The sequence below is a fragment of the Malaclemys terrapin genome, chromosome 23 (assembly GCF_027887155.1).
Source record: "Malaclemys terrapin pileata isolate rMalTer1 chromosome 23, rMalTer1.hap1, whole genome shotgun sequence".
Lineage (NCBI taxonomy): Eukaryota > Metazoa > Chordata > Testudines > Emydidae > Malaclemys > Malaclemys terrapin.
In genome coordinates, this window is record NC_071527.1 from 5,985,987 (window position 1) to 6,005,186 (window position 19,200).

The 19,200-nt window shown below is 44.3% G+C and overlaps 1 protein-coding gene across 2 annotated transcripts in view; it reads left to right on the forward strand.

Moving 5' to 3' along the window:
- The first annotated feature begins 2,398 nt into the window (after positions 1–2,398).
- Positions 2,399–19,200, forward strand: part of SENP1 (SUMO specific peptidase 1) — a 28,362-nt gene continuing 11,560 nt past the window's right edge. For both annotated transcript variants that reach the window (XM_054012741.1, XM_054012742.1), the window contains exons 1-14: positions 2,399–2,431; positions 4,791–4,840; positions 6,288–6,418; positions 7,583–7,667; positions 8,169–8,328; positions 10,653–10,812; positions 11,419–11,522; positions 11,615–11,865; positions 13,297–13,351; positions 14,956–14,994; positions 16,360–16,444; positions 17,078–17,230; positions 17,900–18,031; positions 18,903–19,106. In XM_054012741.1, coding sequence (XP_053868716.1) covers positions 4,837–4,840; positions 6,288–6,418; positions 7,583–7,667; positions 8,169–8,328; positions 10,653–10,812; positions 11,419–11,522; positions 11,615–11,865; positions 13,297–13,351; positions 14,956–14,994; positions 16,360–16,444; positions 17,078–17,230; positions 17,900–18,031; positions 18,903–19,106 — 1,563 coding nt within the window. In that variant the 5' untranslated portion in view covers positions 2,399–2,431; positions 4,791–4,836. The remainder of the gene's footprint in view (positions 2,432–4,790; positions 4,841–6,287; positions 6,419–7,582; positions 7,668–8,168; positions 8,329–10,652; positions 10,813–11,418; positions 11,523–11,614; positions 11,866–13,296; positions 13,352–14,955; positions 14,995–16,359; positions 16,445–17,077; positions 17,231–17,899; positions 18,032–18,902; positions 19,107–19,200) is intronic.

Here is a 19,200-nt window from a genome sequence, read left to right on the forward strand (position 1 = left end):
CTTGCAATTGAAATAGACAAGACAGACAAAAGGTGGGAAGAGAAAGAGAGGCACAGAGACAAGTGACTCGCCCCAGGTCACACAGCAGGTCAGTGGCAGAGCCAGGGCCGCCCAGAGGATTCAGGAGGCCTGGGGCAAAGCAATTTCGGGGGCCCCTTCCATAAAAAAAAGTTGCAATACCATAGAATGCTATATTCTCGTGGGGGCCCGTGGGGACTGGGACAAATTGCCCCACTTGCCCCACCGCGGGTGGCCCTGGGCAGAGCTGGGAATAAAACCAGATATCCCAAGTAGAGCAAGGTGACATTTTTCAGATGAATAGTTTATTTGCTGAAAAACGCAGTTTTGATCCACCCAAAATTATATGTGAATTTGCCCTGGTTGGTTTAGGTTTTTAGTCTTATAAAGCCAAAGAGAATGACAATGACACGTTAGTCTGGTGATTAAGGCACTCGCCTGGAAGTAGGAGATGTGGATTTAAATCCCTCTTCTGAATCAGGCAGGCAGAAGATTTGAATCCACATCTCCTACCTCCCAGGTGAGTGCCTTCATCACCAAGCTAAACAGTTGTTTGCTTTCCCTGGCCCAATGAGGAACAATATTTTATACAAAGGAGAAGACCTTCAACAGGAGAGCTTGAGACCAGAGTAGGCTATAGCCTGGTGGTTGGGCTGCTCACCTGTGTGTGGGGGGATTTGAGTTCAAGTTCTACTGCAAGAGTAGGGATTCAACCCTGGCTTTACCACATACAGGCAAGTACCCTCACCACTGGGCTAAAAGTAAACACACAGTTTTCTGCAGCTGACTGAATTTTTTCAGTTTGTTTTGATTTAAGTTTGCTGGCCAAATCAAGTTCCAGTCTGGCATCCTATATGTACCAGGCCATGCTGCCTCAGCAAGCTTCATAGAAAGGGTCAGGTGCGCTCCACGTTTCCCTCATTTCCACCGACCCCTCCAGCTGAAATATATTTTAAGGTAGTTTCAGCAGAAGTGGGTTTCTGAAAAGCAGCAGGGCTGGCCCACTCCCAACTGGAGGGAGCAGGAGAATTTATTAACGCAGGGTGAAAAATATTTTTTTGGTGAAAAATTTAGATTTTTCAACCAAATCATTTTATTTATTTATTTATTTTTGGGAGGAGGGGTCAAAAATGTCAAAACTGAACTGTTTTCACAATACATTTTGATTTTGAAGAAAGCTGAAAAATCTCAACCAGCTGTGTGACTTGTATAGCATCCAAATGATAGGTCCTTTGAGGACAAGTATGAAGCCAAGAAGACTTTAGTCCCTCCTCCAAAGTACACACCAGGCTAAAGGCTTGTCTACACTCAAATGTATACTGGTATAAACTAAGACATACCAACCGTTATTCTGGTCTCACCTCCTGCGTGGACACTCTTATTCTAGTATGAGTGCCTTCTTTTGGTTTAGTTTATGTCACTAGGGAAGGGGCTTAAGATAAATGAAAAAAGCTATGCTTATATCAAAATAAAAGTTTCCACGTGGGGGCTATCCTGGTATAACTGGTAAATCTTGCCTGTGATAGCATACAAAATGCGGTGTTCTGTATATGACCACATGCGTCTGACGAAGTGGGTATTCACCCATGAAAGCTTATGCTCCAATATGTCTGTTAGTCTATAAGGTGCCACAGGACTCTTTGTCGCTGTATATGTAGGTGGTTTTTGGTCTCCATCACCAGGGCTGGGATGTACAGGAACGCCATGTCACTGAACACGGATGTCCGCTGCTCACTCCGTTTAGTTTGGATTTTGTTCTTTAATGTCACTGTCTCTCTTTTGGGGGGGGGGGGGGGAGAGATTTTTAAGGAAAGCTTGACGGCTCCCTCCCCCCTAACTTTTTAACGTACCTGCATCTGCCACCAGTAGGGTGACCAGACAGCAAATGTGAAAAATCGGGATGGGGGGTAACAGAAACCTATATAAGAAAAAGACCCCCAAATCGGGACATCTGATCACCCGAGCCACCAGCAGCTGCATCGCTCCCAGGTGACCCCCAGCTTGCTCTGCTCCATGGGGATTTTGCTTCCCCCCCACCCCGGGTGCGTGACCCCTCTCCCCACTCCCCCCCCCCTACTCTGAGCCCGACCACCCCCCCCTACCCCTTAACCCCCGGAGCCCTGCGCCCCCAGGGTGACGTCACCCTCCTCTGCCTCCCCCAAGAGCCCCCCCCAACCCTGGGGGGTGACACCGACCAACCGTCGCTCCTCTCCAGCCCCCCCCCGCGCGGCCAGCCCCACTCCCCCCCCCGCCCCCACGCCCCGGGGTGACGCTGACCGCGCGTTTCCCGACCTGCCCCGCGCCGAGGCGCTCGCCGAACGATCACTTCCGCTCCAGCCCGCCTGGTTTCCGGCCGCCTCGTTGCCGGGATTTGGGGTGAGGGGCCCGCGCGCTCCGCCTGGTTCCGCTTCCGGTAAGAGAGTCCTGCCCGCTCCCGGTGCCCCCCCCCCCCCCCCCCGGGACCTCGGTCTCCCCCCCCCCGCCAGCTCCCGGCCCGGGCCGTGAGGGACCCGCGGGTCTTTCAGCGCCCGGCCCCTCAGCCTCCCGCCGGACCCCGCCCCCCCCCGGTAACTCTCCCTACCCCCGAGTGCCTCCCACCATGTCCCCTTCCCCATTCCCTCTGCTTCCACCCCCGTCAGACACCCTGATCCTTGGGGTGTCTCCCCCCCCCCCCGCCACAGTCCTCTCCCCGCCTTCCCGGCTGGCCCCTCCCCCAGAGATCCCCGCCACTGCTGGTGCTCTGCTCCCTCTCCTTGGTGCCCCCCTGAATGCCTCCCACTCTTATCCCTCCCCACCTGCAAACTCCCCTGTCAGACTCTCTGACCCCTTCCCCAAATGTGTCCCCTTGTCCCTCACGTCCCCCTCCACTGCTACTTCCTTTCCTGCTAACATCCTTCTGAGACCTCATGATGCTCCCTCCCCCCACAATAACCTTTACCCCCAATAATTCCTTGTGTCCCACCACCTGCTAACATCCTTCCGTCAGAGTCCTGCGTCTTCCCCTTCAGACCCCTGCCATGGTGGTTGTGTGCACCGTCCCTGCCCTGTCAGATGCCTGTGTCTCTCCTTCTCTTTCCCCATTGGACCCTAATCACACATACCCCTTGTGTGTCCCTCTCCAGCTTGCTAACATCTCTTCTGTGTCTCCATCTGTAACCCCTATTGTCCCCTGCACCTGCCACTAGCCTGCTGTTAGGCACCGGTGTGTTTCTCCCGTATCTAAACTTGAAACCTGCCGTGGATCTCCTTTCCTCCCACTGACCCATCCCCCTGTTCTCCCCACCCCCACATACACACAGTAACCCCTAACAGTTCTTGGTGTTCCCCTCTAACCCCTTGCCATGTGTGTTTCTTTCCCCACTTGCTAACACACCTTCTATTCCCCCATCATAACTCCTAACATCTCCTCATGTCTTTCTCCCTTCCATAGTGACATCTTCCTCTGTTGTCCCCTCCATAGTCCCAATGCCCCCGGTCCTGGTGTGTGTGCATCCCATCTGCTAACACTCCACTGTGTCCTCAGTGCTCCTAACAACCTTGGTATGTGTCACCCCCAACTACTGAAATCCCTTGTTCTACTTTGTAACCCCTAATACTTCCTCAGTGTCAGTCCCGCTCACCAATTTACCTCTTGATCTCACCCCTTAATCTCCATCATCCCCCGATATAGCCCTCCTGTAAATCCCCTGGAGTTCCTCCATAACTCCTAAAACCACCTAGTGTCCTCCATGCCCCCATCCCAGCCAAAGAAACCAAACACTATCCATGTTGTGCTTTGTACAGAATAAACAGTAGGAAAGGAAAATATTGTAAAATCCTTACCTTTTACTAAAGGGAAAAGGGAACAAGTTCCTTCTTTGGAAGCTTTCTCTTCACAAGATCTAAAGGAGAAGAGCCCTTCTTGTGGTGCTTACTGTTGCTGCAGGGCTGTAAGCCTCTGGATCTTCTCTTACAAAAAGTATGGTAGGAACTTCAAGACTATATGTGATCAGGAGCTCAGTTTTATGGCTCATGAACCCCCTTTAGCTGGGTGTTTGTGGATTTTTCTGACTCTGAGGCAACAAGAATATAACGTATTGAATCTTGCAGCCGCTAACTGCAGGCCTCCCTTTCAAGTACTAGACCTGTCCATTCTTTCAAAGCAAATAGATGGGAGATCAAATCATCCAGCACTGGTTCCGTGGCCAGTCTTATTCCATGCTGCACTGGGGAGCAGAGGAGCTTCTGTCAGAGGGGAGAGTGCATACCTGTGGTCTAGAGAGCCTGATGGCCTATGTTGTTGGTGATGTGAGTGCAATTTGTTGCATTTCAGAAGCATTCTTTAGGCGTTTATATAGTGGTAGGTAACTCACCAGTCAACTGGGTGTCTGGCAGACCAGATGAGTTATGGGACTGTCCCAGGAACGAAGGGGGGGCAGTCCCTGGCATGTAGAAAAGATGGCAGCTGCCAATATTTAGTGCAGAAAAATGGGTGCACAGCGTAACAGACTGAGATGAAAACAACAAAGAGTCTGGTGGCACCTTAAAGACTAACAGATTTATTTGGGCATAAGCTTTCGTGAGTAAAAACCTCACTTCTTCGGATGCATAGAGACGGAAGCTCTAAAACCTTTGGGTAGAAAGTTCCAGCTCTCCTGCTGTCCCTGTGTTCTTTTCATTCAGGGAAAGCTAGTGTCTGCTTGGACATCGAGTTCATACTTGATTTGGCTATTTGAGGTCTCTTGTGTTGTGTGAACTGTGTCTATAAATGTATTCTTTCTCTTCCTTTTCAGTCCCCTTGAGTTTGTCATCAGCATCAGTGATGTGAGCAGTCTGGAAATGGGTAAGTGTGTGTGCATTTCTGCTAAACCGTGTTAGAGAGGGTGCGCTGTCTCTAGATGTGTACAGGACCAAACTCAATAGGGTATCTGAGTGCTGCCTTGACACACCCAGCCTCTGCAATTCTGTGTGTTTTGCCTGGGCCTTATATCTGTGTAACATCATGTAAAAGAAACTTGCAGCTAAAATGTTCTTGCACTTTAACTGAAGAAGCAAAATGTGTAGTAAGCTGAATCTCATTTCCAGGCACTTCTGCTGCCTCTAGCTTTTGGTATGAACCAGGAGCAGGCTCGATATGAAGGATATAGCACTTTCAGACCCGCGTTTGTTTATTCCTCATGCTGTTTACCTTGTATTGAAGGATCAATATCAATTCTGTGCTGTAGCAAACTTGAGAGGGGAAAAAAAGGGCCAGATTCTGCTATCAGTTACATTAGTATAAATTGGGAATAAGCGTACTGAAATCGGTGGTATAAGAGGATATAAACGAGAGGAGAATCATGCCCATAAATGTAACATAAGGATATTAAAACCCTGGGATAGTGCAAGATCAGAACTAAATGTCTTTAATCAGTGAGGCTTCCATTGCTTCATGTGTGAGACTGTTCCAGTCAGTAGATTGCTTGCTGCTAAGAAGGTTTCCAGATAACCTAAATTTTCTGTCCCTTAATTTCCCCTAGTTATAGCCCCATGTATCATCCTAAATAATTCCTCTCCCTTCTTAGCGTTTACACCCTTTAATTAATATTAGTATTTCAGTAGTGCCTAGAGGCCCCAACAAAGTTTAGGACCCCATTGTTCTAGACACCGGACAAACACATGATCATTTCTATTGCGATTGTAAACTCTTTAGGGCAGAGAATCAGCTCTTACGAGCAAAGGGTAGGGGGGGATACAAAGGCACAGCTTTGGGCAAGATCACACAGCCGGGCAGTGGCAGAGTCAGGAATAGAACCCCATTGTCCTGATTCCCAATTCAGTGCCCTACCGACTAGATCAGGCTGCTTCTCATACTCTGGCATGTAGATGGTTCTTACCTATCTAACAATTTTATCATCTGCTGGTGAAAATTACATAAGAGCTGGGTAGTTTTTTTAATTATTATTTTATCATTATAAAACTTTTATTGGCTTCTTTATTGTCTTTGTATCATTTATGAAGGAGGGATGAATGATCTCTGAGGATTAGAAGCAAAAAAGGAGGATACAAAACATATTTGGGTGTTTCCACCCAAATATTTGGGGATGTTTTCTAGGTAGAGGTAAAAGGACTATGCCTTTGTTTTGGGGTTACTGTTTCTCCTTGCTTTCCGCAATATGTTCCGATGCTTTTACTAAACCATTCATTGGCATTAGCTGGACAGAAACTCTTTTAAAGTGAGATTTCATGGAAATGCCTGCTTCATTGGAGAGCCCTTTGTGAGAATTGACTACAGAGCTGTGTTTTCTCAGATGAGATTGCTGATCCTGTGAGGATGGAAGCTGGTGATGCAACGTTGGCTAATCATAACTCGATATTCAAGGCCTTTCCTCTACAACAGACTGCTATTCCAGGGGATCAGCTTTCACTGGCTGGTGACAAGGTTTGGGATCATTTCTCTTTACTCATTTACAACTTCACATCCGCCAATTCGAGTTGCTGAAGTGCATCATTTTGACTTAATATTTCTGTTGGTCAGACTTATTTTTAATCTTCTGAAGAGCCAGTTTCAAAACGAAATCCCTCCTTCAAACTCTTTTCTGCTGTGATACGTACAAGACATTTGACAGTAATTAGGCAACTGATGTGCTGTGACAACAGCTGCTGTTCATGTTGACTGTTTTTTTCTCATTTTATGTCCGTGTGCTCTCCCTGTCTATACATCCATCCCCTTGTGGGCTCTTGTCTCACACTCAGATTGTAAACTCCTCGTGGCAGGGGCTGTCTTTTTGTTGTGTTTCTGCACAGTGGGCCCTGATCTGTGACTGGGGTCCTACCACAATATAAATGATAATACAGTGATGCAGAATAGTCTTTGAATTCTAAAATCTTGCACCTTTGAAATTGCAACCTTTTTAGTATTTGTTTTACAGTAGCATCTGAGGCCTGAGCTGTATTTTGCTGAGCACTCTTGGAAAATATAACAACAAAAAAATCTCTTGCACCAAAGAGTGTATAGTCTGTGTTTCCTGATCAGTGTAGAAAGCCACACTTGCATGTGTGCACACACACACACACACTAATATTAATATATCATGTGAAAGCTACACGTACAATCTGTGGAAGCTACACACGTTTATGGATACACACAAATATATATTTTGTGGAAGCTCCTCCCTTGTATGTGTCTATACACTCTCACATATATCTTATGGAAGCTACACAAAATTGCATACACTTACTTTTGAGACAACCGTGCGCTTGCAAGATAGTTATGAACATTTACCAGCTTAGGTACGAAATCTGGTTGCCTGCCCCATACTGTGGTGATGATAAACGTAATATTTTACTGGCATCTCAAAAAATAAAATAAAATTCACCCCAGAAGGGTAGAATTTTGCAAGGCTGCTGGTAGTGGATAATGCCATCTTGAAAATTTGCCATGTTGTCAGAAAAGTGTGGACATACTATTGCAACTCATCCTATGATCGCACTGTAACTTGCAGAAGGTATTAGAGTAGCGTAGCTTTATTGGTCATGCCCCAGTGTCAGTTTTCTTTAAATAATAACCTTAACAGTTAATAATTTTGATTCTCTTTTTGTGTAGTTTTTACCAATCAAGTTTGGCAGTTTGGAGAGATCTTTTACATGCTCCACGGGAAGTGCATCATGCAGTCCAAGTTACTACTCAGGTAAAACATGCTTCCTTGGAGTCAGTTCAGTTACACAGCAAGTGTCTTCCTAAGTGCTCAGAAATTATAGCATTGCATTAAAACACTTTAGCTCAGGTTAAGCTGGACTTCCTGCTTTGTCACTCATAACATTTTCTCAAATATTGTCTTAGGCTGGGATTTCCAAAGGGAGTGAGGGCCAGGTTCCTTTGAATATCCCATTTTCTCACCCCAGGACTGAATTTTATGTTTTTGGAAAGTTAGCATAACATCTTTACAGCCATTTGGGTTGTGCAAGTTTGTTTGTTTGTTCTTTGAGGGGGGCATGGGGAGTGTGGATATTTCTAAATGCATCCTTAAGGCCCTGATCCTGGAAGCTGTTCCATGTGGTTGGATTCTTACACATGTAGACAGTCCCACTGAAGTCAAGTTATACCTGAGGCCCTTTAGTGTTTAATGCTGTATAGTTGGAGCTGAGCATGTGGGCTCTTTATTTATTGTTTAATATTTCTCTCCTGGCAGAAATTCCATCCTCTGAGAGTTACCGGGTGTCGGGAGAATTGAGAACGTTTGGACCAAGTGCCAACGGACAGGGGAGGGGTTTGGTACCCACCCTGGGTTCTATGTTACAGAAACCTAGAGTGAGTCGAAACTTGTATCTCGACACTCGCAAAACTCCAAGGTGGGTATGGTTCTGCTCCATCTTTAACACTCTTCCACAGGGTCCTCATTAGAAACCAGTCATTTAAATCGTGTGTTGTGGAGTTTTTACTGTCCCCTCTCTGACGTCCAAACAGCATGACATCTTTTAAAAGCCTTCGATAAACAATCCCAAATCTTTCAATATCTTAACAAAGTTCAATATAGCATTGAATGAGTGATGATTTGGTATCTAATGTGACTCTGCTTTTGCGTCCTCATAGAGGCCAAGGTCCTCCTGGGCTCTAGCTGCTATTTTGCATACATGGTAGATATATCTGAAAATCTTATCACCACAGCGGTATAATTTGTCATCTTCAGAAAGTTGGCATAAAACATAGCCTTTTGGGGGGAGGGGCCCATCACAGAGATCCTTAAGGTCCCACTCAGATAATAGCTGGAGAAACATTCTCTACAACCACGCTATGGTCATTTTTTGCCATTCCATAGTCACTTGGCAGCCAGTTGGGGGAAAAGGTGGGAGCAGGGTGTGTATGTGGGGAGAGTGAGAGACTCAGAAGGGAACAGGTTTAAGCCAACTTTAAGTGCTTTTAAAAATTCCTTTTTAGACCTTACCTGAACACAAGTTGTGGCACTTTCACTATACCAATCTAGTTAAAACAGTACAACCCCCTTTAGAATGGAGGTATTTATGCCAGTATAAAGCTGCCTTATGCCAGTATATCTTATTCCCATATAAGGCAGCTTTATACTGGTATACATATGTCCATGCTAGGGGTTGTACTGGTATAATTATATTGGTTTAAAAAAGCACATCCCTAACAAAGTTATACCAGTACAAAAAATTAGTACAGTGAACAGATGGGAATTCATATGGAGTAGCTATTGAAACTATATCTGCATTGCAAAGTGAGTTCATGAATTACTCTCTGGAGCCTGAGATGAGAGAAATGGAAAAAAATATGACTAGGTGAGAACAAGACCAGTGAAGCAGCTGTTAATTCTGCTTCTCTGACCAATAAATAAATAGGTATATCTCCATATATTTTATATTTAGCTCATAGAATTGGAAGGGACCCTGAAAGGTCATAGAGTCCAGCCCCCTGCCTTCACTAGCAGGACCAAGTACTGATTTTGTCCCAGATCCCTAAGTGGCCCCCTCAAGGATTGAACTCACAACCCTGGGTTTAGTAGGCCAATGCTCAAACCAATGAGCTACCCCTCCCCCCCCCCCCCCCAGTGGAGACACTGATAGATGGAAGTTTTCATTGACTGCTCAGTGAAAGGTAAGTTTCAATCTCAGGGATGCTGGGACTCCAGTGAATACCCAGAAACTAGACACACAGCATTCAACTTGTTGCTCCCTTTTGGATCTGTGTGAAATATCCTTCTCTGCAATAAAAAGAAAATACGCATAGCAACTGCACCTTGAAAATGATCGTGTGTGGTGAGCACCCGGATAAGAATGGAAAAAAACTGATATGCTACAAACCAGGTTAGGTGATAATAAATTAGAGCTTTGCAGTAAGAATCTATAGAAACTGATACTAAAGATACAGGGCCAGATGCTCAGCTAGTGTAAATCATTGTAGCTCTGTTGGCTTGAGTGGAGCTATGACCTCTTATGCCAGCTGAGGATCTGGCCTATTCTCTCTTGAAATATCTGACTTCTTAATATAAAATCGTTGCCATCTCAAGTTAAGATCTCATCCATCTTAACTTTCAAAATTGTGCTTTAATCAGGATCATTGTGCCATCTGGGGGCCAGACTTTTGAACGTACATAAGTGTAAATTCAGCTTAAAGGGGTGTGTGTGTGTTCCTGTTAATTTTAGATTGTTTTTAATTTCAAACAAAATGCCAGTTTCTGACTGATCCCCCTTTAAAGAAGATGGCCTTATATTTTTTTAAAAAATTATTAAAAGTTCTAAGAGTTTTCCTGCATCCCTGCTGATGTTCACAAGGATCTTTTGGATGGGCCTGGGATCAACACTCCCAAATGGAGGCTAGCCCTCTCGTTCCCCTCTATGTGCACATGCCAATGGCAGCAGTGAAATGCGGACTCTGCACATCTAAACACCTTCCCAGGTCCTTGGAGAGACGAGTGGAGAATCCAGTTTCCTGCTGTGTCCCTAGGCTCTCCTTGCTCCCTGATCTACCTGGGGGAAGAGTTTCTGTTGTATTCTTGCTCCATACAGGAATCCAGAGAGAGAATAAAAGGGTTGCTCCAGCCCTGCATCAGTCTCCTTTTTTCCCTGGCTCTTTGATGGGGTGTCTGGGAAAACGTTTACATGTCTGCGATTGTAATGCTTATTTTGTAGACTGACATTCTGTCCTCTTTCCACAGTGGAACGTCGAATAGTTTTGTAGGGAAGTCAAACCATCATTGTCACGTATCTGCATATGAAAAAACATTTCCAATCAAGCCCGTTACAAGTCCCTCATGTCGTCGCAGCCTGCTAAGCCCCAAGAAAACCCAGAGGAGATTTGTCAGCACTGCAGAAGAGGTAAGAACAAGCAGGGGAGACTTAAGTTTGAATGCAAGATCTTCCATTGGATAGGACTGTATGCTGCTGTCTGGGATGGTCAAGTGCTGCTTTCTTCCTGAACTCCAACCCGGACCCCTTTCAAAATCCTGCTGCAACTGGAGTGGGCCGGATGGGGGCAACTTCCCCTTGAAATCTCAGGAGTGGGGAAATGACGAGAGAACCTCAGGAGACCTGATTCAGCCTTGTGAGATGTGAAGAACTTGAGCAAGGGTTCCTGTGCACTTTGAAGACTAGAGTCAACGTTCCCCTTTATAGATGGAGTAGTGCCTGCTTCTGATGTACTTTCAATTTCCATTAGGCAAAAGTTCGGACTGCAGCCTTGCTTCTGTGGAGCTGGCAAGCTCTGCAATCAGTCTAGCTCAGGTAGCTCTCTGATCCAGTGGAGCTTAAGTTCTGTATGTTCCCGAGACCACTGGTGGGCGGGTATCTGCTCTAGCAGAGTGTATATAATCCACAGTGTCTGTCTCTGCTCCTGCTCGCTTGCTATTATTGATAGTGTTTGTATTTGTTAAGTCTTACTTAAGTCTTAGGGCAGTGGTGAAGTGTCGGGTTATTTCTCTGCAGACAGTTCGAGAGGAAGAGCGAGAGATCTACAGGCAGCTGCTTCAGATGGTCACAGGAAAACAGTTCTCAACATCCAAGCCGGCCTCGCTTTTCCCCCTCCACCTGTGAGTATATGAAATACCCTCCCCAAGTGAGAGTCAGTACCATGGTGCCAATTCTTCTTCTCCGGGAGCTTTAATCTTCTGTTTGTGTGTAGGCCCAGATGTTTGAGTTCCAGTAAAAACGTAGTGAAAGAAACCCCATGCAAGAATGCAAAACCATTTGAAACGTACAGCCTCGCTCCAGTCAGCCAGTCAGCTAGTGTTCTGGGAACACAGGAGCAGCCGTCACACAAGCCACCACCGTACCCTGTATCCAGTTATCCCTCAAATGTTACTTTTGAGTCCGATAATACCACCACTCAGCATCAGCAAGATAATCTACCAGCATCCAACGCCCAGCCTGAAGGTAAAAATACACTGAGATCAACTAAATGTATAGGTCCGAGATTGCCTTTTTGTTCTGTATTTTTTCCCCCACAGCGCCAAGCACAATGGGGCCCTGGCCCTGGCCCTGACCTGTGACTGGGGCTCTTAGGTGCTACTGCAATACGTGTAACAAATAATGGTTTGAGTAACATTTTAAACCAATGCTCGTTGCTCGCTTTCATCCCAAGTTTTGCTTGCAGTTCACAGACAGATTTCAATCTAATTTATTCCCCTAGTGGGAGAGGAGGGGTAAATCCTGATTTGCTGTCCTCGTAGTGGTTTTCTTGAATTGTAGGAGCAGCAGATGTTTGAAGACAGGTTAAATTGCTTCCTTGTTCAAAATGCCTAAAAGGTCGATGGCAACATAAGCGTAGCATTGTGGTCGTTGGTAGCAATTGCTATAGTGAAGGTCACAAGTAGATTCCATTTCCAACCCAAAAGATGTATGTTTCAGATGGCTATTCAAAAATGAGCATGTAATGGAAAGTGTTTGACAGCCAGTTTTAACTGGCACTGCCTAATCATATATTTGCCCTTCTGTGGCACTCTTAATCCATGGGACTCAAAGCATGTTGCCAACAATAATGCATGTTTTATCTTCTCTCCTGAGAGATGGGCTATAAGTCGGGAAGTGCAGGAAAAGAGAGAGAAATTGAGGAGTTCTATCACCATCCTATTCCCTGACCTATTTGTTAAATTTTAAAGCTTGAGGAATTGATAATGAATAGGGGGTTACAAAATTGCATTGTCCTTGGCATGTATCAAAATCACAGGTCCCAAATGTGGTAGTTTCAATACAAATGTATCTAGAGAACCTGCTAAATAACAAACCTCTTCCAGGTTCATTCCAAATACTCTGTGTATCCGGTCAGTTTAAACACACAGCAGCAGCTATTGCATCAAATACGGCAGTACAATACAGCAAACATACAATTTACTTCTTTCTTTCCCTTCCTGCAGCTTATCTTATTTCCCATCGTCGTTCTAGTCTCCTCTGTTCTATTCTCTCCTCTTTCAAGCCATTCATACTTCCTCTGCCTGTTACAATTGTATGTATTATTTTAGATTATTTTCATGGTTTGAGACAGTGTTAGTTTTCAACACTAATATCTTCTAGGGTAACATGAATGATTTTGTAATCTTTTATTTCTATAGTCTAAAATCTAATGTACCTTGAAAGCTGAGCTTTCAAAGGAACCTAAGGGAATTAGGCATCCAAATCGGGCATCTGCTTCCCTTAGATTCCTTTGAACATCCCAGTCTGAAGTTTAAAATGAAGATCAGAATTTTGAATCCAGACTGAAATCCTGTTTTAAGTATGAAAATGGGCATAAGGTACAGAAATTTGCATAGGGAGTATAGTAAAAACTAGCCAGGGTTTGATGAATATTCTTTCTTTTGCTCTGCGTAGGATCAGACTCGGTCATTGTGCTCAAGGTAAAAGATTCCAGAACTCCGGCTCCAAGGTAAGTTTGTAAAATGGCACATATAAAAAGGGTGGTAATTACTCTCCAACTATCTTCCTGCCTCTGGTTAATTGGCTGTTTTCTTTGCTCTGTCCCTGCCAACTTGCTCAGATTCTGCACTTTGATTATCTTTTCCATAAGACTAAATTAGTCATCTATTCTGATCACCACCATGTTGCAGGGTACCTCCCTCCACTGCTTCCACTGACATCTAGCATGTCCCTGAGTCTGCAGTGATGGAGCCTGGGGCACCTCCCTTCGGAGTTTGCCCAGTTGCTCTGTTGAGTACTGTTTCCTAAAATCTAGACTAAACATTTCTCTGCTTAGCTCAGGCCATTGTTCCTTATGTCATTATCTGCTGCGATTGTGAATAATTCCCTTCAATGGAAACCTTTCCTGGAAGCTATTTCTAGACTGTGGCATTGTCTCTGAGAGGCTGCACTTGAATTTACATTAATTAAATCTCCCACATTCTCTCCTTCGTGTCTGATGCACTTATCCTTGTATCATCTTTGTCACCTATTTTAATTTCCCCTAGTCTCTCTTTTCACTTCTTAAATTGATGTATATGGGACTGGGAGGACCATTCCAGGCGGCACAATTCTAGTGATGTGCCGAGCAGTACTTTCGCCTGCCTAGTTTTACAAGTAATTTCCCTACATATACATCTCTAAATAGCATTGTCTGTCTTCGTAATGGCACCGCACTGTGACCTTTTTAGTTTTCTCTCCCACTGTTTTTTTCCCCCCCCTGTAGGCTTGATATTTTCCATGTAACTGACTTCCCCCTATTTCCCACATCTTGTATCATAGCTGCTATCCTGGCAGAAAGTTAAATGTAGAAATGGTTTCTATGCAGTGTAGAAAATCTGACCCTTAAGATTCTGTGCTTAAGCTTTTATAAAGTGCTTAGCAATCCCCATTGGAAAATCAAGGCCAGGGCTACTCTTAAAAGTTTTGCGGCATAATTAAACTAGCAAACCCCTCCTAGTAGAGTGACAGCTGTACTGGGGTAAAAGTGCTTTTGCTGATATAGTTTATGCCAGCTCCCTGAACTGGCAAAGGCACTCTGAGGTTGGTGTAGGTTTATCTACACTAGGACGTGCATAGCAATATTGGTAAAAAATCACATCTCTAACTGACTTAACTATGCTTGTCTGATTTTTAAGTGTATTACTGTTGTTATCATTTTTACTACAGATTGCAACTAAAAGGCCCAATGATTTTGGCTAATGCTATATTAAGCTTTCATTTGATGGTGAAGGTTACTTTGATGCTGAAGTTACTTTTAAAATAAACTAGGGGGAAAATATTTGTCCGCTGAGAAATAATTCAGGTTTCTGTGTATTCCTGTTTCTGTTGATACTTCTGTTCTCATGTTGATTGATCGTGTTCTTATGTTGAACTTTCTTTCCTCTCATGACTGGTTTGATATGCATGTAATTGACTTGAACCTTAACTTTAAAGGTGGTTTTAAATTTTTCACTTTTCATCCAAGGCATTCTCAGATTGCAGTTGTTTGTTATGTGAGCAATTAAGAGAGTTTTCTACTGTCCATGTAGAGGCAATATTCACGTTTTGTCTTGTTTTTTCCCCCTCTTTTAGCCTCCCTTTCTTCCAGGCAGAATTGTGGATCAAAGAATTGTAAGTCCTTCACATTTTGATTTTTTCCGTTTGCTTTGGTTTGTTTTTATTCAGAAGGTCAACAAATGAGCTAACAGCTCTAAGATCTAGACCAGTTTTACAAGGTATGTAGGCACCTAAAGATGCAGATTGGTACCTAATGTGATTTGCAAAAACACCTGTCTGCATCTTTAGCTACCTAAATAACTTTGTATATCTGGCCCCCCTCTGTCCAGATGGCTAAATTCTCATCTAGCCCCTTATCTGATGTCTTGTCTCATGTCTTGACTATTGCAATCTTGCCTCCCTTCAGTCTATTCAGAATCTTGCCCTCTTCCTAGCTTCAATCATCTCTCTTCTGTCATAGAATCCATCCCCCAGCTCTATCTTTCACACGTTCCATACAAGCTTCTTGACCTTCGCCTTAAGGTGCTTTGCAGTTTAGCTCCTCCCAGCCTATCAGATCTATCACAGCATTGACAGCTACCTTTCTACCAGCTTTTTCTGCCTGTTCGTCTGCTTTTCCCTCAAGCACCTCCTGAGCTTTCTCCCATGTCATCCCCTTAAGCATGGTACAAACTTTTCCCAGTACTTATCCTCCTTCAGCTCTGTTCATAAGGTTCACTTCCTCTGTGATGCGTACAGAACATTTCCAGGTTATAACAGGGAAACAGGTGACAAGCTACATTGTGCATGTGGACTGACTTCAATGGGAACACTCACATACTGTAAAGTCAAGCACGTGTTGAAGTACTTTGCTGGATCAGGGCCAGAGGTCTTGGCACTTTGCAGGATTAAGCCATGTATTAAGTGCTGTATTGACACTGATTCCCAATGCTTTGCTTGGCTCTGGGCCATGCTATGGTTCTCTTCCTGCTAGAGACACCTGATTCATCCTATTTTTGCCTTGAAAAACAAAACAAAATTACCACTGCTCCCTCTCTGGAAGTTCTTGGGCTGTAGTGAGACAGGTGGGCTGGGAGAGGACACAGCTGTCTTTCTGAGAGATGCTGAGATAGAAACTTCTTCTTGTTTGCCACCTGCCTGAAATCTGCACTGTGGAGCTTCCCAGTGTTCTGTGCTGGTGGAAACAGGCACAGCAAGTAACAGAAGGTGAAAAATTCTCAGTATTTCAGGTACTTGGTGTCCATAATCCCTTTGCTGATGCCAGAATATGAACGGTTTACGGCACCCAAGTAAACGCGAATGGCAGATAATACAAAGTCTGTTCAGTAGTTCCAGAGTTGTGCACAGTGAATTTGTTAATGCAGACAAGAAGCTAACCCAGTGGCTCTAGGTAGTTTAATATGATCTGTTTTCCTTTTTTTGGTCCTCTTTAACACCTGAAACAAACATGCTGTTTGTACCAATGTCTTTGTTTTCCAGAACCAGCGTCTATGATTCACGAGCCCGCGAGAGATTGCGTCAAATAGAAGAGCAGAAAGCTTTGGCATTGCAACTGCAGAGCCAGGTAAAACATTTGGGCATGTCTAGCACTGAGCATTGGGGTTTAAAGCTGCCTTCCAGTTGCTCCAGATAGTTGGTGGCTTAAAATATATAGAGTTGGAAGTAGCGTGAGCCAGTGGATATGCTGCTGGACTGGGGATCACAAATAAATGTCTGCTAACTAAAGGGGATTGCACATTAAAATGTAAATCAGAAGGGGTCATGAGGAAACAAACAAACAAAAAAATCCTTCCACCTCCCTAAAGTTTAATCTCACCTTTTTCCTTTTTGAGGCCATTGCTGTCTAGGGCAAACATTACCCATCTCTCTCTAGCCCCTGCCTGCCTGGCCAGCTGGCATTACTGGATCTATGTTGCTCCCTCACTAACCCAGGCAGAGGGCTTATTTGAATCTAGGTCTCCACAGCCAAAGACTAAAGGGCGTGAACCAAATCTCTTCTCTCATTGACTGTAATGGTTTTGGGATTAGGGCCTTCAGTGCATGGACTCACCTGCTACATTGCTTCTTTTGACCAGAAGCTGTAGCTCTAAAATGAGTCCCTCCGCCCAAGTCACTGGTTGGGAGTTGGGTGCCTGACACACCCAGAAGGTGCTACAAAAACCCTCGGCTGTTATGCTGACCTAAAGATCTCTTTCAGAGATTGCAGGAGCAGGAACACTTGATACAGGACCCAGTGGATTTGAATCTTCGAGTGCCTCTTGAGAAGGAGATCCCAGTCACAGTTCTCCCAGAAGAGAAAGAGAATGCTAAATCATCTGATAACGAAGAGGAATTCCCTGAAATCACAGAGGTAGATCTGCATAGGTTATTAACACTTGAGGCTATTAGCATGTCTTGGAGAAGCACTCTGTGTGGCAGATGTTGATCTTGAAATTGATTCAAAATACCATGGGGAGGAAGGGAAAATGGTACACTAAGAGCTGTTCATTAAGTAAAGCAAGGCAGGGTGTCTTTCTAAAAGATATGCTATAGCTCATATGGGAGTTACAGACTTGAAGCAGGCCTTGATGGATGAGGTTCTCTGGCCTGTGTGATGCAGAAGATCAGACTCCTTTCTGGCCCTAAAATCCGTGAATCCCAATGAAGCCAAAGAACAGAGAGGCTTCCACATGGACAGTCTCTGCCCAGTATTATTCCTACTGCCATTGCTTCAAGACAGTTTTGTATTGTTCCAGTGGGATTAACTACCAGATACCCAAATCCTCATTGTGCTTCTGCAGTGTCACTGTCACATCATTCAGAGATGTCTGGTGGCCTGTTCTTAACTTGGGCCTTGACTCCACATAGTTTTTTGTGCCAGATTCCTGAGCTCAGCATTTCAGGATCTTTTTGCTTGTTGGAGTTGTCATAGGACCAAGCCTTTCCCTTTCGCCTTTGGAAAGGGAAATCTCTTTACTAGTTTAGATAGCTAGAGTTTATGGGACTGGAATATCAGAAGCTCCTTTTGTGTTCTCTGTAGGAAATGGAGAAGGAAATCAAGAGCGTATTCCGCAGTGGAAACCAGGATGAGATCCTGAGTGAAGCTTTTCGGTTAACGATAACCCGGAAAGACATTCAGACCCTGAACAACCTGAACTGGCTTAACGATGAGGTAACTCCTTCACCAACGCGACTGCGGGTTCCTTACTTCTAAAAGTGAAAAGATTCTGGGGGAAGCAGTAGCTGCTCCGCACTAACTCTTACTGCACACTGAGTGCCCTTAGCTAAGCTGTCTGAGGGCACTTTTAGTGCACGCTAAGTGCGTCCACATGGAGAGTTCGTGCAGAATAGCTGAGACGCTTTAAATTCACACCCTAGTTTACTGCATACAGTAGTAAGTAGAGCCGAGTGCATAATTGACTTTTCGGTTTAGTGGCCCCCCAAAAAATGTTTGGATCCAATGAAACTTCAAATGTCAATTCCAATCAACCTTTCTGATCCCCCCCCCCCCCCCCCCCCCCCTTTCAGTATTGGCTGGAAAAAAAAAAATCCACCAAATTTGACCCAAATTTGAAACTAGTTTCTGTGGTCCAAAAAATTCATTTTTCAGCAACTTACTATTCAATATATTTTTTTTTTTTTTGCCCTGCTCTAGTAGTAAGTTAAAGTGAGTAAACTTGTCACCGTTCCTTCCCCCCCACCCCCTTTCTTCTCTAAGGCTACTGGGGAAGGAGTGGGATGATGGTGGATAATCTGAATGGGGCAGTGTTTTGCTCTTTTGCTATATTTTAACTTAAGCGATAGTTGTCCATAGTGCAGAATGGGTACCTATAGCTACACTCTAGGAACTCTGAAGAAATAACTACTACTTAGTGTGTAGGGCCAAAATTTCAAAATCCAAGTAATTACAATTAATTTCTGAAATACATTTTTAGAAATATTCTTTTGCTCAGAGAACTCACTTTTTCATGTGCATGCAAAGTAATTATTGTAAAGTGACCAGCAGTATAACACTGACACACATGGATGCTTTTCCCTCCCAGATAATTAATTTCTACATGAATTTGCTGATGGAGCGAAGCAAAGAGAAGGGGTTGCCGACAGTTCATGCGTTTAATACCTTCTTTTTTACTAAATTAAAAACTGCTGGGTACCAAGCAGTGAAACGGTGGACAAAAAAAGTAGATGTTTTCTCTGTGGATGTTCTCTTGGTGCCTATTCATCTTGGAGTCCATTGGTGCCTAGCCGTGAGTATTAATTTGTTTAATGTTGTATTAAAAAGAATGACTAGCTGGAACAGATGCAACCTGAATTCGTTTATGTTCAAGCTGAAAACTTCCC